This window comes from Sphaeramia orbicularis, chromosome 17 (assembly GCF_902148855.1).
Source record: "Sphaeramia orbicularis chromosome 17, fSphaOr1.1, whole genome shotgun sequence".
NCBI classification, from domain to species: Eukaryota; Metazoa; Chordata; class Actinopteri; order Kurtiformes; family Apogonidae; genus Sphaeramia; species Sphaeramia orbicularis.
In genome coordinates, this window is record NC_043973.1 from 35256918 (window position 1) to 35271474 (window position 14557).

Below are 14557 nucleotides of genomic sequence, written 5' to 3' on the forward strand. Positions count from 1 at the left end.
CAAGCATCTCCAGGCACATCTCAGTGTTTATCTAACCTCAGACCAAAGGCGTATTAATGCGTATTAACTCACCCTGAGTAGGTGCTGGTCACCACCTTGAGGCTGGCGGCGTTGCGGAGCAGCTTGTCCAGGGTGCTGACGATGCGGGAGAATTTAGGCCTCAGGTTTCGCTCCTTCATCCAACACTCCAGCATCAGCTGGTGCAGCACCATAGGACAGTCCATGGGCGGGGGCAGCCGGTAGTCCTGCTCTACCGCCGTCATCACCTGAGGGACAGGACAGGAAGTTATTCTTAAAAGCATTTTAATGGAGAGGACATTTCATATATGTCCATAATGAACAGGAGGTTTTAAGCAAATCCCATGTGCTGTTTCCTTTAAGGCACAAGTGTCAAACATGCGTCCTGTTGGCCAAATCCGGTCCACTGAAGGGTGCAACCCGACCTGTGGGATGAATTTGTGAAATACAAAAATTACACTGAAGATATTAACAATCATTGGTGTACAAATCATTTTATTTCAGGTTCCATACATACTCATATAAACCAATTAGATCTAAATTGGGTCAGACCAGAAAAATACTGCCATAATAAGCTATAAATAATGACAATGCAGATTTTATCTTTGTTTTAGTGTAAAAAAAAGTTAAATTACAAGAAAATATTTACATTAACAAACTCTCCTTTTACAAAAAAATGTGAATAATCTGAAGGAATACAAACAAGGTGAAATGTCTTGAGAAAAGTAAATGCAATTTTATCACTATTCTGCCTGTTACTAAATGTTTTGTGTGTTTGTAATTGTAATGTCAGTTGTAATGCACATGTGTAAATGATAAACTGAGGCAGAATATTGTTAAAACTGCACTTGTTTTTCTTAAGACATTTCAAGTTTTTCACGTTATTCAGATTTTTAAGGAAATGATGTAGATATAAACATTATCATAATGTCAGTTTACTTTTTTCACTGGTATTATTTCACTGGTCCGGCCCAATGGAGATCATATTGGGGTGAATGTGGAACTGAACTAAAATGAGTTTGACATGACTGCTTTAAGGGTTACTTTGGTTTATCAAATGAGGAAATTATCCATATTAGTACACAGGAAGCGAAACAATGAACATCTATAGACAGGAGAAGCAGGAAAATGTAGAAATTAATATCAACAATATCAACCCTTTGGAGCAAAAATACCTACAATGAGATTTAAAAATAGCTTCTTAACCGTTGAATATATGCATGAATGAGGTATCGCCAGAAAAAAAATCCACTTGTTTCTTGGGAAAATGTCAGAAAACCTGGACGTGATCCAGAAACAGAGCAGAAGGCCACTGAAGTGAAAGAAAAGTAAAGATTTTAAGCTGCTTAAAATTCAAATATACTGTATATTTCTCAGAATAAATCACTGTCAGTATATGATTGGAGATTGTGGATATTTCCAGTGATTATCCTTTTGCAACCACATAAAGAAAACAGGACAGCATGAGAATAACCTAATCTGAGTGACAGGTAATAGGTTAAATTTATATTCTATTTACATCACTTCGCTGTCAGAAGTCTTAAATAGAGAACTGAGTTATATCACTCAAAGCCATGAAACTCCCTTAACAAAAAACAGCGATTTTACCTAAAAATAAACACAGGAGTTGCTGATCTCCCGCTGCCTTGTGACCATTTTAACGCATTTATTCAGATCCAAATTCCTACGGTGTTTTAACAGTCGGCAATAGAGCTTTAATTCTGCTGTTCTATTGCATAAAATCACTGTTTTTGTCAAAGGAGTCTGGTGGTTATAAAGAAAAAAATAAAACTGCTTCAATTCCCATTTAGTAATAACTGTCTCTGTGGTAAAACAAATTCTCAATAGCTTTTGTTTAACCCATAAAGACCCAAACATCCACCATCGACTAAAAGCATCTACTGATCTAAAATAATTAATACCTGTTAATCCACTAACCCAGTGGTTCTCAAACTTTTTACAGAAAATACACCCTGAAATTTACTTTTTTAGTTAAATACCCCCAACTCTCACTTCAGCATTTTTGATTGAAAAAAAATTGGCAAAATTTGTTCCTGTGCCAAAGGTATGTGTTTATATTTTCAAAACTTTGTAAATGAACAACATACATTTAACTTTAATATTTAAAAAAATAACAATATTTTAAAGTACATTTTTTGTGCAAACTATAAACTGAAAAGTGCCCTCTTTCATTGATAAGAAAAATAAATAAATTTGCCATTAATTAATAAATGAACCTTTCATTAGCAAAAAAATACATAGACAGACAGACCGAGCGACAGATAGATAGATAGATAGATAGAGACCACAGCAACAATAAATACAGTGTAAATAGCTAAAATAGCTAAAAAAAAAAAAAAGTTACATTAAAAAGAAAAGTAGAATTAAAAAGACAATGTATGTCTAATCAAAATAATTACTTAGCTTCTCAAATAATCTCATTTTGAATAATATAAAATAAAAATGTTCTTAAAATGTTACCAAAGCTTAAACAAGATGATTGACAATAAAACTATTATATGCATGTATTTATTGTGTTTTATATTACAGTGTTAATTCTCAATATTTATTTTGTATTCGGTACATGTGACTTATTTAATGTATTTTTCCCCCAAAATTTCAAGTCCCCCCTGGGCTTCTTCCAAGTACCCCTGGGGGTACGCATACCCCACTTTGGGAACCCCTGCACTAATCCTATCAATCCATGTCAATAATTGGTGTAAAATACAGTTCTTCATCTTTTCATGGTCATCAGATATGACCCATTTGGATGTTCAGAGGCTCTGTAGTTACCATGGAAACACCATCATCTTCTATAACATTGATTCATCAGTAAAACCCATGGAGTTGGATCAATGACAGTGGATGGACACACTTGTTTTTACACTTATTGCTATCTTTGCTAAAAAAAAAAAAAAAAAGTCACTTTTTCTTCAGTTTTCTCTGTTTTGATATAAGAACCTTTGAATTTATTTTGAGTTTTCATGAACATCTAAATCAAATATAAGAAATAAAATATAGGAAAATACATGATTTACAATGAAACATGCAAAACACAGAAGATAATATTATAATAAATGGCGATATATCACTTAAGAAGAGTTAAATATAGAGGAAACATTTGTTTTCACTTGGGAGTAGCACTGGGTCTGCGCTCAAAAAAATGATTCTTGGCTCTAATAAACATGAAGTAATATTTTAAAGTAAAATGTAACTGAAATATATGAAATTTAAAGTTTATTTATCCGAAAAAGTCAAACATAATGTGAATATGCTTAGTATAAAGTGAATCTAAACAAATAAAGTAAACTTTATTTACTAGATCACATAAAAAGGCTGAGCGTCACAGTCAAACACAGTTTATGTAAAAGTTTGCATTAACTAAATCAAATCTGACTGAAGGTATTTAATTTATTCATATTGACTCAATATGATAGAAAAAACATTGTATTAAATGCAACTCTTTACATTAAACTTATGTAATAAAATTACATGGAAAATGTACATGTAATTAAAATACATAAAGTCAACATTTTTGGCTTAATTATTTTTTTGAGTGTGTACGGGTTAAACTGACATCCTTATTAGTACATTGCTTGGCTTCCGTATCATTACTACTTCCTGCTTCTCCGAACTCAGAGTGCGAAGACCATCTACAGTAATTAATACAAAGACTACTGAGAACTGGCCAATCCTCAGGAGGACGTAGCTTAGCCTCTACTAATCAGGCCACACTGGATCTAATAAAAAGACTGGACCAGCGCCTGCACAGCCTCTGCTTTGTCTGGTGCAACATGCTGTTTGTCTGTTCTGTGCTTATCTCCTGGATTTGACAGTGCTGCAGTTGATTATGGATTATTGTTTTCCTTTACCTGGCGCATTGATTCACCTGTTCATCCCTATAATCTTTTCATCTGGAGGGAAAGGAAAGAGAAGAAACTACTCCATCTCCCTCGACTTCGTACTTTGATTGGTTTGTTATTGAAGAGGCTTTAACATATCTGTGGATAGTTTCTCCAAATGCATCCACACACTAATCTGAACTAACCCTTTAAGCAACTTTTATGTGCTTTAAGTCAGGGTTGCTACACATTTGAAATTTAAAAATTCCGTACTTTTTCCAGACCCTAATTTCCAGATGTCTCGGTAAAAACATTCCAACCAGCCAACCAGTCTTTATATTTAGGATTTCCTATCGTTAAAGAATTTACATGTACCCATCATGAGTTCTGCCAACAATCATACAAGGCATGTTGAATAGCTCGCTCATGAACAGTGTGTGGACATCATCTGTCCGCTGAAGCAGCAGTGAGATTTGACAACACCTGGGCGGGGCTTAAAAGGAGTTGAAGGAGGATATGAGCAGAAGACTGGGCATTCAACTTGTCAATCTGCCCAAATGTTTCCTGCTCTCACAAACATTTTAGCTAGGTTAGCAAGTTAAAAAAAACAGATCGATCCATGTCTTTTTTTTTTTTTTTTTTTTTTTGATATTCAAAATTTTATGTTTTAAAAAATAGAACAGTGTTAACAGTCTTGGAAACATGAATATTTTTCCATACATTTGTTTCCGTTTTCCGTACTTTCCCAGACCTGGAAATTTATAAAATCAAATTCCAAACTTTACAATCTAAAATCTTAAATATACTATTTTTCTTTTGTTCAGACAAGGTATACTATACCTTGTCTGAACAAAAGAAAAATAGTATATTTACATAAACAGAAGAAAAAATGAACATCATTAGCCTAAAACTTTAAAACTCATTGACCTTGTGGAGTTCAAAACTATTCAAATAATGTATAAAGCAAAGAATAACTTACTGCTGGGTAATATTCAAGAAATGTTTTGTGAAAGAGAGGACAGCTATGATTTAAGGGGAAAATTGAATTTAAAGATTCATAAAGTGCGCACTATGTTAAAAAGTTTCTGTATGACCATCTGTGGAAGAAAACTATGGAACAAATTGTGTGTGGAGATAAAACAAATATCAAACATAATTTTGTTTTGAAAAAAAAAACAAAGAATTGATTCTTGAGAGGTCCAGTATTTAATAAAGACAATGAGGTCTGTTTGTTTATGGATGATGTTGTACTGATAAATCTACTGGAATTATTGAGGAAAATTGTTGAGTCTGTTTGTATGACTGAACTACCATGAACATATTGTTGTGTATAATTCAGTTACTGTATTATGTATTAGTTCTGGTCGAATGCTAACATTAGGAAAATAGTATTGTTTGATTGTTGTATTAAGTTAGTGATAAAGGTGTAAAAGGGGTTGGATTAAATCAGTTTATACTTCTTCCTGCTCCTTTTGCAAAATTCAGACTTGCACGTACTTGATGTTAGAGTCTGTTCATTTAAATGTTATTTTGTTTTTGTCTTCATTTGCTTCGTTTTGTTTTATTTTGTTTCTTTGCATGTTCGAAATAAATAAATAAATAAATAAATAAATAAATAAATAAATAAATACAAATGCTTTCCATACTTGTGTAGGAACTTTAAGTGTTAACATCTGACTCATTTGTGTTATGTTGCATCGGTTTGTAATGTGGTACAAAACTAAGTCCCTGTTACTATATTATGTCAGTTTCTCAGCTTATTCTGTCACATATTCTCATCTTCTTTTCACTATCTTTGCAAAACTATAAAAAAAACAATATCCAAGTATTCTCAAAGTTGTCACTTCTAGGACTGACATGAGTGACGGGAGAGACAATAAGTGGAGGATGAAAGCGTTTGCACATTGATTTGATTTCGCCTAGCAACTGCATTCCTATCCATAAGCTCTGTATGGGTTTTAACTCCCCACAACAATATAAAAAATGCCGTTTGGGAAAAATAAAGCGTTTCTGCTGCACTCCTCTTCTCCTGCTGCTTGTCCTTTGATTTTTATGTCGTGCTTCTAGTTGGCGAGTACCTCTGTTTATATCTCGTATTTGTTGACTCTGTTGCTTATTGAGCGATGACTGTGGCACAAAGGCTATTGGGAACAACAGAAGGCCTCTACTTTGATGCTTTCATTACTGCATGTGGGTTTTGTTATGAAAGTTATACATACATTACTGACATTTTTCATTCTGGCTCCTTTTTTGCTTTATTGCTATCAGCGTTACAACTCTCTTTTGAAGCACAATACAGAGCAGATATTCCACAGAGAATAAAGTGGAGGTGTACGCATTGCTTCAGTACTTTGTTCAGGGAGGAGGAACCAGGAGATTTCTTTTTTTTTCCCCCTCACTGCTGTAGTTACGATGTCTGTGCGGCGCAGATAGCCTACAGGTAACAACGGCCGTAAAAAAAAAAAAAAAAAAAAGCGTTTCCTGAGTTTGCCTTTGTGTGTGAGTGCGTTAGAGGAGTGAGGCTTTGCAGTATGGATTTGTAGACAGGCTCGGGCTGTAAATAAGGTGGTAAAACTAGAACACAGGCGCACAGCTGCACCAGCATCTGCAGTCAGAAGATAAACACAGCAGAACAGGCCTGGGTTCAACATGTCACGCTGGAAATCAAAGCCGCAACAGCTCAGCTCAAACTCTTCGCTGGCCTTAGACTTAGACATAAAACTCTCTGCATTTGCTTTTATTCTACAGATATGCGTTGGTGTGTGTTATATGTCAGCTCGGGGGACTGTTGAGTTCGCTTACATCCTGGTTGCTCATATCCCAGTATGGCCGCTCTCCATAGGACACCACCTCCCACATGACAATGCCGTAACTCCACACGTCACTAGCGGAGGTGAACTTCCTGAAAGCAATGGCCTCTGGTGCAGTCCACCGGATGGGGATCTTCCCTCCCTGCAGAGAAACACACACACACACACACACAGTAGGGGGGAAGGGGTGGTTAGAATCAACACTGTATTCTTATAACAACACACTTAGCGAGATAATGTACACATATAGAAGCTAGAGCAAATTTCACAGATAGTCTTGCATGCTACTGCAAATATTGGCACACATGAGCAGTTAAACATGCATCCATATGCACATGTGAAACAAGTGAAGGGGATCGAATTAACAAGCTCAATTAAACATGTGCAGAGTATATAAACACAAAGGAGTGAAGTGAGTGGACTTAGCAGCTTACACATAGGTTTGTTTAAGCATCATGTGGACACTCACTGACAGAATGCATCGGAGAGCCTCTAATTCTAACATAAACCATCATAACTGAGTCTCAAAGCTTAACCGGAAAACCGCATTGTGACCCTCAAAAAGCAGCCTCTACCCATGGGTAACCCTTTTCCAGCCAGGCGGTAAGGAGCCGGTGCCTAATCTCAAACCACTGCCAAACAGTCGACTCTCAGCCAGGAAAAGCGGTTCCAGAGCAGCACCAACACTTGGCTGGTCTGGAACCAAAGAACACTGACAAAAGAGGCTGGGGATGGGATTATCATGACAAAAAGACTATCTGAAACATTTGGAATGGTAGTTGCAGGGATAGTCTAGTCCACAGATGTCAAACATGCGGCCCAGGGGCCAAATCCGGCCCGCTACAGGCTCCAGTCCGGCCCTTTGGATGAATTTGTCAAATGCAAAAATTACACTAAAGTATTAACAATCCTTCGAGTTCAGGTTCCACATTCAGACCAATTCAATCTCCAGTGGGCAGGACCAGTCAAATACTATCATAAGAACATAGAAATAATGACAACTCCAAATGTTTCTCTTTGTAAATGTAAATATTTTCATGTATTTACACTAAAACAAAGTATAATTTTGCAAAAAATGTGAATAACCTGAAATGTCTTAAGAGAAGTAAGTACAATTTTAACAATATTATGTCTATTATTAAATGTTTTGTGTATTTGTAGATCCACTGTGATCTGTAAGTTATAATGAACATGTGTAAATGATAAACTGAGGCAGAATATTGTTAAAATTAGAACAGAATGAATAGAATGTCTTTATTGTCATTGTACAGGTACAACAAAATTAAAAAGTGCAATCGTCCTTGGTGACATAAAAAAAACAGTATAAATCATGTATATAAAAGAGTATAAAAACTAAAATATAAAAAGAAAACCCTGACGGCATAAATATCTAAAAAGCAGCATTAAAAAAAAGAGTGTTACTAAAAGTATAAAAGACACATAAAACATCATCATATACTCTGGACAACATTCAGCATTCCACACAATTAATTAATATCTAGCAGTTAACTTACATTTATTACACTTATTTTTTCAGTTTATTCATGTCATTCACATCTTTTGAAAGGATAGTTTGTAGATATAAACCTTTCCATAATGTAAATTAACTTTTTTCGCTCTAAAACATAGAGAAAAGTTTGGAGTTGACATTATTTACATATCATTCTGTTATTATTTTACTGGTTCGCCCACTGCAGATCAAATTTGGCTGAATCTGGCCCCTGAGCTAAAATGAGTTTGACACCCCTGGTCTAGTCTGTGATTTAAAAAAAACAAAAGAAAAAAATAGAGCTTTAGTATGGATGAAACATATAAACAGCAGCTTTAAAGTTGACTCTAGTGTTGCTGGGACTTCCACAGTACACATACATACAGTGATATTCTGACGTGGTTTTATGGTAAGTGTAAAAAAGTTATCACAAGGTCGTGTGAGTCATATGATACCCTGTTTGTCAGATATATAGATGGGGCAGGCTGTGTAGCAAATCAAGGCTGAATTCTTGCATGAGCTGGCAATTCTCCTGTGATCTTGTGATTCCAGCTGCCTTGCAAGAAAACACGATTTTGGCCGTGGGACTTTCTTAGCACTTTCTCATGTGATGTGAGAGCGACAGTTGGTGGTGGTAATATACCTGTGAGCTAAACTGAGGTTTGGCAACCACAGCAGAGGAAGAAAGTGACATGAAAACATGAAAGAGGACGACAAAATGGTAAATATAGGGCAAGAGACGCAAGCAAATCAAACTGAGGGGGGAGGGACTTGTGACTAACGGGTACGACTTCTGTTATTTAGCTCAGCGTGCAGTCAAGGCAGAGTCGCATCAGGAAGGAACACACTGACACACATGCACACTAGGGTGGTCCAACAGTCCTGGTAAAAAATACAGTTTCAGATAACCTCAGTTAGAACCCTGCATTAGGGTTTGTCATTCAAACGATGATTTAGGAAAAAATTTGGAAGAAAAAGGAGATGTTTTAGAGGTTGCACAAGTTGCTAGAAGTTTCCTGGAAATGGAATCATTGTTCATTTTCAGCATGGCCAAACTGAGCTGTAAGAGAAGAGCAGTACTATCAAAACCAAGGTTTGAGTGATTCAGCGAGAAATATATGGATGAAGTAAGACCGCCCACATCTGTGGTACTGGAGTGTAGAACTGGTTGTGGTCCATTCTGTGACTCCAGTGTGACACCAGAGCAGAAGGAGCTGATGGTTGACAACATGATGTTAAATGCAGGTTCTTTGGGTTCCACTAAAGCGTTGGGATGTCCTTAATCCATCAGATTGTGAAGGGAAGCAGATCAGGGCTTTTGTCCCCACCAGCACCATGCGTTTGTTTGAAACTTTGGATCTGCCACAAACATTCTGAACAGTTCCTCCAGTAGACTGGGCTGATGATGCAGACTTTCAGAGGGAGGAGAAAACTGGGCATTCCACTAAAGTTGTCAATGATGTCACTGACAGAGGGGCGGAGCTTATTCCAGACTTCAACTACAGCCGAACAAAAAATGCAGATCACAAACAGTACTGGCAACAAGTTGTCAAAGAACACAGGAACATTTTTGGTCATTTCCGTAAACCAACAGTGGTTGCTGGACTTTCTAAGGAACATTTTTATGCCAGTTGCAGTTTGATTTTGAAAATAAAATTACAAATTATTCTAATCTGCCTTATTCATTTGGCTAGTTCTGTTAGAGTATATAGAGCAATCTGCACCTGTCTGTGCAACCTGTAAATATTAATTAATTTGCACAAAATTTGGACCGAAGTAATTTGGCCAGATATGGAACCAAATGCAGGTTCTAATCCAGAGAATCTGAAAAAAAATTTTTTGAACCACCCTAATGCACACACACACACTCACACACACACACACACACACACACACACACACACACACACACACACAGTACTAACCAGGGAGCTTGTATAAGTGGGGTCAGCGGAAGTGTCATCCAAAAAGCGTGACAGGCCGAAGTCGGAGACCTTGCAGACCAAGTTGCTGTTGACGAGGATATTCCGTGCAGCGAGGTCTCTGTGAACATAGTTCATGTCTGACAGGTACTTCATCCCCGCAGCGATGCCACGCAGCATCCCGACCAGCTGTGTCATCGTGAAGCGGCCGTCATTCAGCTGCATGAACAGAGCCAGGGAGGATAAGGACAAAAAAAAAAAAGACACAACAGTTAATGAACAAGGAAGAAAATGCAGGAGTGGGAGAGAAAGCCAAACAGTGTTATGTTGAAATACAGAGAAATATAAGATAATGGTGTGGGAGATAATAAGAGGCAGGAGGCACCGGAGACAACCAATCGGTCACCGAGGGGACGTAAACATGACATCTGTCGTTATGTTTCACGGCTGCTCCTGACAGTCAGTGGCAGTTGACCTTTTCAGGGATGCTGTCCAATTAGCTGATTAATTAGACTCTTTATCGTGGCACTAAAACCATTAAGGCTCAATACTTGCAAAAGCAAAAAGGGACCACTAAAGTTCTAATGCAGCCACATGCAGGTAATTTTTTTTTTTTTTTTTCAGCTGACTGACAAACTAGTTGCAGGTACTGGCACTACACGGTTGTTAACATGAGTTCTTTCAGGCGCAAAGCTTTGTTTGCATTTTTGGCTTGTGAACATTAAAGCAAAATCGGCCTGTCGACTGAATTAGAATGGCATGTTGCTCAGAGCTTATTTTCCCATTTGAAAGTCCTTGATTTGCAGAATTTGCCCTTTTATGTTAATGTTTGAGAAGCATGAAACAAATCTGAGATTAGGGCTTTCAGGGTTTAATTTACAATTCCCCCCACATCTGTGAAGAGAACCTTTGTCAGTGGGGTGGATAAACCTGTAAATCAGCCCCCCCCTCTAACATGTGAAGGCTCATGAAACCTGATGTGTGTGTGTGTGTAAAACTAATCAATGGTTTGTCAATACCCATTCAAATGCAAACCTGTTTTCTTTCATGACCTGAATAATAAATAGAAATAGAATTCTGAGAAAAAACATTTTTAACATAATCAATCCCTTCTTTGACTCCACAATTAGAAAGCAAAGAGCACAAGATGTGACATGACAAAACCATAAACATTCTGCTTTTTAGTCTGCACACTCCAATGAAGTCTGACAGGAAAACAAGCTGGGATGGATGGATGTATAAACAGCCATGATTCATAGCAGCCCTTCAAAGCCACGCTGGCGTGTACGAATGTGTGTGCGTGTGTGTTTCTGTATATTTTCTCATGCGTCTACTTGTGTATATGTCGTGTGTTTAAGTGTTTAAGTGTCCATGTCTCTGGGGATCTACAGTAGGGGGGTTCACATACATGACACGCATGGAGAGTTTGTACATGTGACTGAGTTAACTCTACGGACTCCTCATTAGACAGAACTCAGAGTTCCTCTGAGTCACAGTAAGTGTGTGTGACATTGGCGGCAGCGGGGGTGAGGACAGCACAGGCCGTCGAGTGTTTTTTTTTTTTTTTTTTTTGCATTCTTTGGAGGACAGCTGACTGAGAGGAGTGGGTGACAAGGAGGAAATAAGCTCAGGCTGGACTCTCAGATGCACTAACAGATGTAGCTGACAATTATTTTCACTATCAATGAATCATTTCCTCCATTTTTAAATTAATATTTGGTTTAGAAAAATGAGGCAGAACGCTGAAGCCCAAGGCAAATTGAATTAAACCAACAAACAACTTCAGATAAAAAACAAAAACAAAACTAAGCTGTAAATTCAATCATTTCAGAGTGTTTTATTTTTCTGCCTATTAGGATAAAAGTGCAACGTGAAGAAATGTACTTGCAACAGTTACTTTTTTCCTTTCGATGTGTAAATGGATCATAATAGATCACAGGAAATGAATGTCTTTCCTGTGTTGGTTGCCTTGAACAGCCTGCAGACTGACATCTATAGAGTCTGGACTTCAGTGAAAATCGAATGGATATGATATTTACACTTCAATGCCCCTTTTCTGCTCTTGTATGGTGGCGAACCGCTATAGCTTTAGAAATGCCCGCTAACATCGACAAACGACCAGCACAGCACAGACTCAAAGCAGAGCACAGAAAACTGGCAACAATTCACTTAAATGACCACTGGTGTTACCACTGACAAGAGTTTTATGATGAATAAACAGAAAACCTGGAGCAATACGGCTGAAAATATAAACAACATTGACTTTATTATGAGTTTTACATATCACATATTGGGTATTCCCATGGTTTGATCCTGGCTCCTCTGCATTTTAGTCAATAGTAGTTTGTCAACTGAGAAGTTTCCCAAAGGCTGGTTTCAACTTTATGCAGATGACACAGTTGTTTATGCACCAGCTGAGGCACCTATCAAAGCAGCAGAGATCTGAACTATGCACTTCTGGGATGATCCATCAGTAGCTCTAGTGTTATCACCGCATATTATATATAGGCATATTATTAGTATTAGTATTTTTATCTTCAAAAATGAGGCTTATAAGCAGAGAAATCATCAAGCCACAACTCAAATTTGATAACATCTATCATCTAAAACAGCAAATCTTCTTGTTTCATAGTAACCAGAGGCTACACACCAACTTGGACATCTGAGTTCTTTATGTCCATGACCCTCACTCATTTTTCATGCAAAGGCATCAACCACTACAATCAAAACTGTCACATCCTCATATAATAAGGCTCTGAAAGTAATAGACATAAAGTCTGAATGATGGCACCACTGTGACATCTTAAAAAGGTCAAATTACTTTTGAGCAAATCTAAACTAATGGTATGGCATTTCATAGAATATCCTGCCCTATTTAATGGTCAACAACTACTTATCTTAGCACCACTCTGGCGCATCAACCCACAGTAAAGATGTATCAAGAAAACTGTTCAATGTCAAGCCGATCTGAGAGTCTCTGTAGAAACAATTTGATGACATGAGAAGGATAAACTGTTTTTAAAATCAGCAGCACACCATCCATTCACTACACGCATTAAGTAACCTTACACAGTCTAATATCTACAGTAACTAGACATCCTCACAGCGCACTCAGGCAAGAAAACACATTTTATTGAATGTAAATGACATGTAATAGCCCCCATGCAGCTGGAAATGTAGTGTGTGACACCTCATTTCTCATCCTGCTTTTGTTCAGTGCCTTGTGTTGATGCTGGTGGTCTAAACCCCAAAGTGTGATCTGTAATGTATTCCAGTTCTACAAAGACGATCTAATGCATTGAAGCAAACCTATCCAAAGGTTTGGTGTGTGACAGTTTTCCACCCGGAGTTTGTACACTGGAAAACCTGTCAGCATCAGTCAGTCATGTCAAGCAGAGACACTATGCCTGTCTCCAGGCGTTATATTGCACATTTAATCTCTATCACTCAGCAAGCGAGCGCCTCGGGGTGTTTTACAGAGAGTAAAACATTCCGATAACCCAGAGGTGTCATGAGTGACTGTCTGTGTGCGTGTTCCTCTCAGCTTTGATACAAACAGAAAGTAATCTTCTCTGTCAGAGGTGTTGCGGCACACACCTCCTGCCAAGCTTACCCTGAGGAAGGAATCCAGAGCTCCGTTCTCCATGAATTCAGTGATGATGAGCACAGGGCAGCTTCGCGTCAGGACACCCTCCAGCCGGATCACGTTGGGGTGGTCAAATTGGCCCATGATGGAAGCTTCAGCGAGGAAGTCGCGCCTCTGGCGTTCAGTGTAACCAGCTTTTAGCGTTTTAATCGCCACCACCATCTCCCTACGACCGGCCTGCTTGAGTCGCCCGCGGCACACCTCGCCAAATTCACCTGGATTGAGACAAAGAAAAGGGGGGATGGGGGCAAGGGGGGTGAGGGTGACGGGGAAAGGGGTTGAGTGAGCAGAGGAAAGTAGAGGAGAAGTGTGGGGCAGAGGGAAGTGCACGGACGGGGAATATTACTGGTTGGATTTAGGAGTGAAGGAGCTGATTTGAAAGAGTCAGGGGTTGGCATCTTCTGTGGCGAACGATGAGAAAAGAGGAGAGGTAAGGAGAGCAACAGGCAAGAGGTCAAGGGTCAAAGATGTTGGGGAGAGAGGGAGTGACCCGTATTGATCGAGTGTGCAACCTGGGAGCAGTTGAAGGAGAAAGAGAACGGGCGAGGAGCTTGGGGGTTTTGTATTTGGTGCCTGAGTATAAATGTTTATGGGGAGACATAGAGAAAGAAAAAGAAGAGATGGGAGGGAGGAAGGTTGAACGAGCAGGAGCAGACTGTCATTTAAGGTGAAGTTAGGACACAACATGCTGCTGGACAGAAAGAGAAAACAGACCAGGGGAAGAGCTACAGAGAAGATTTTCACTTCAATCCTTCCCACTAGTAGCTCCTTCCCACTTGCACACTCTGAATCCTAACCCTTTAGTCCCTGTGAGGACTCTTTTACACAAC

General features: G+C 38.4%; 1 protein-coding gene across 1 annotated transcript in view; it reads right to left on the reverse strand.

Moving 5' to 3' along the window:
* ephb3a (eph receptor B3a) overlaps positions 1-14557 on the reverse strand; it is a 97271-nt gene that overhangs the window by 17634 nt on the left and 65080 nt on the right. Inside the window, exons 11-14 of the mRNA XM_030160989.1 lie at positions 13695-13942; positions 10085-10300; positions 6663-6812; positions 73-266 (exon numbers count right to left, since the gene is read on the reverse strand). Of these exons, the coding sequence (XP_030016849.1) occupies positions 73-266; positions 6663-6812; positions 10085-10300; positions 13695-13942 (808 nt within the window). The remainder of the gene's footprint in view (positions 1-72; positions 267-6662; positions 6813-10084; positions 10301-13694; positions 13943-14557) is intronic.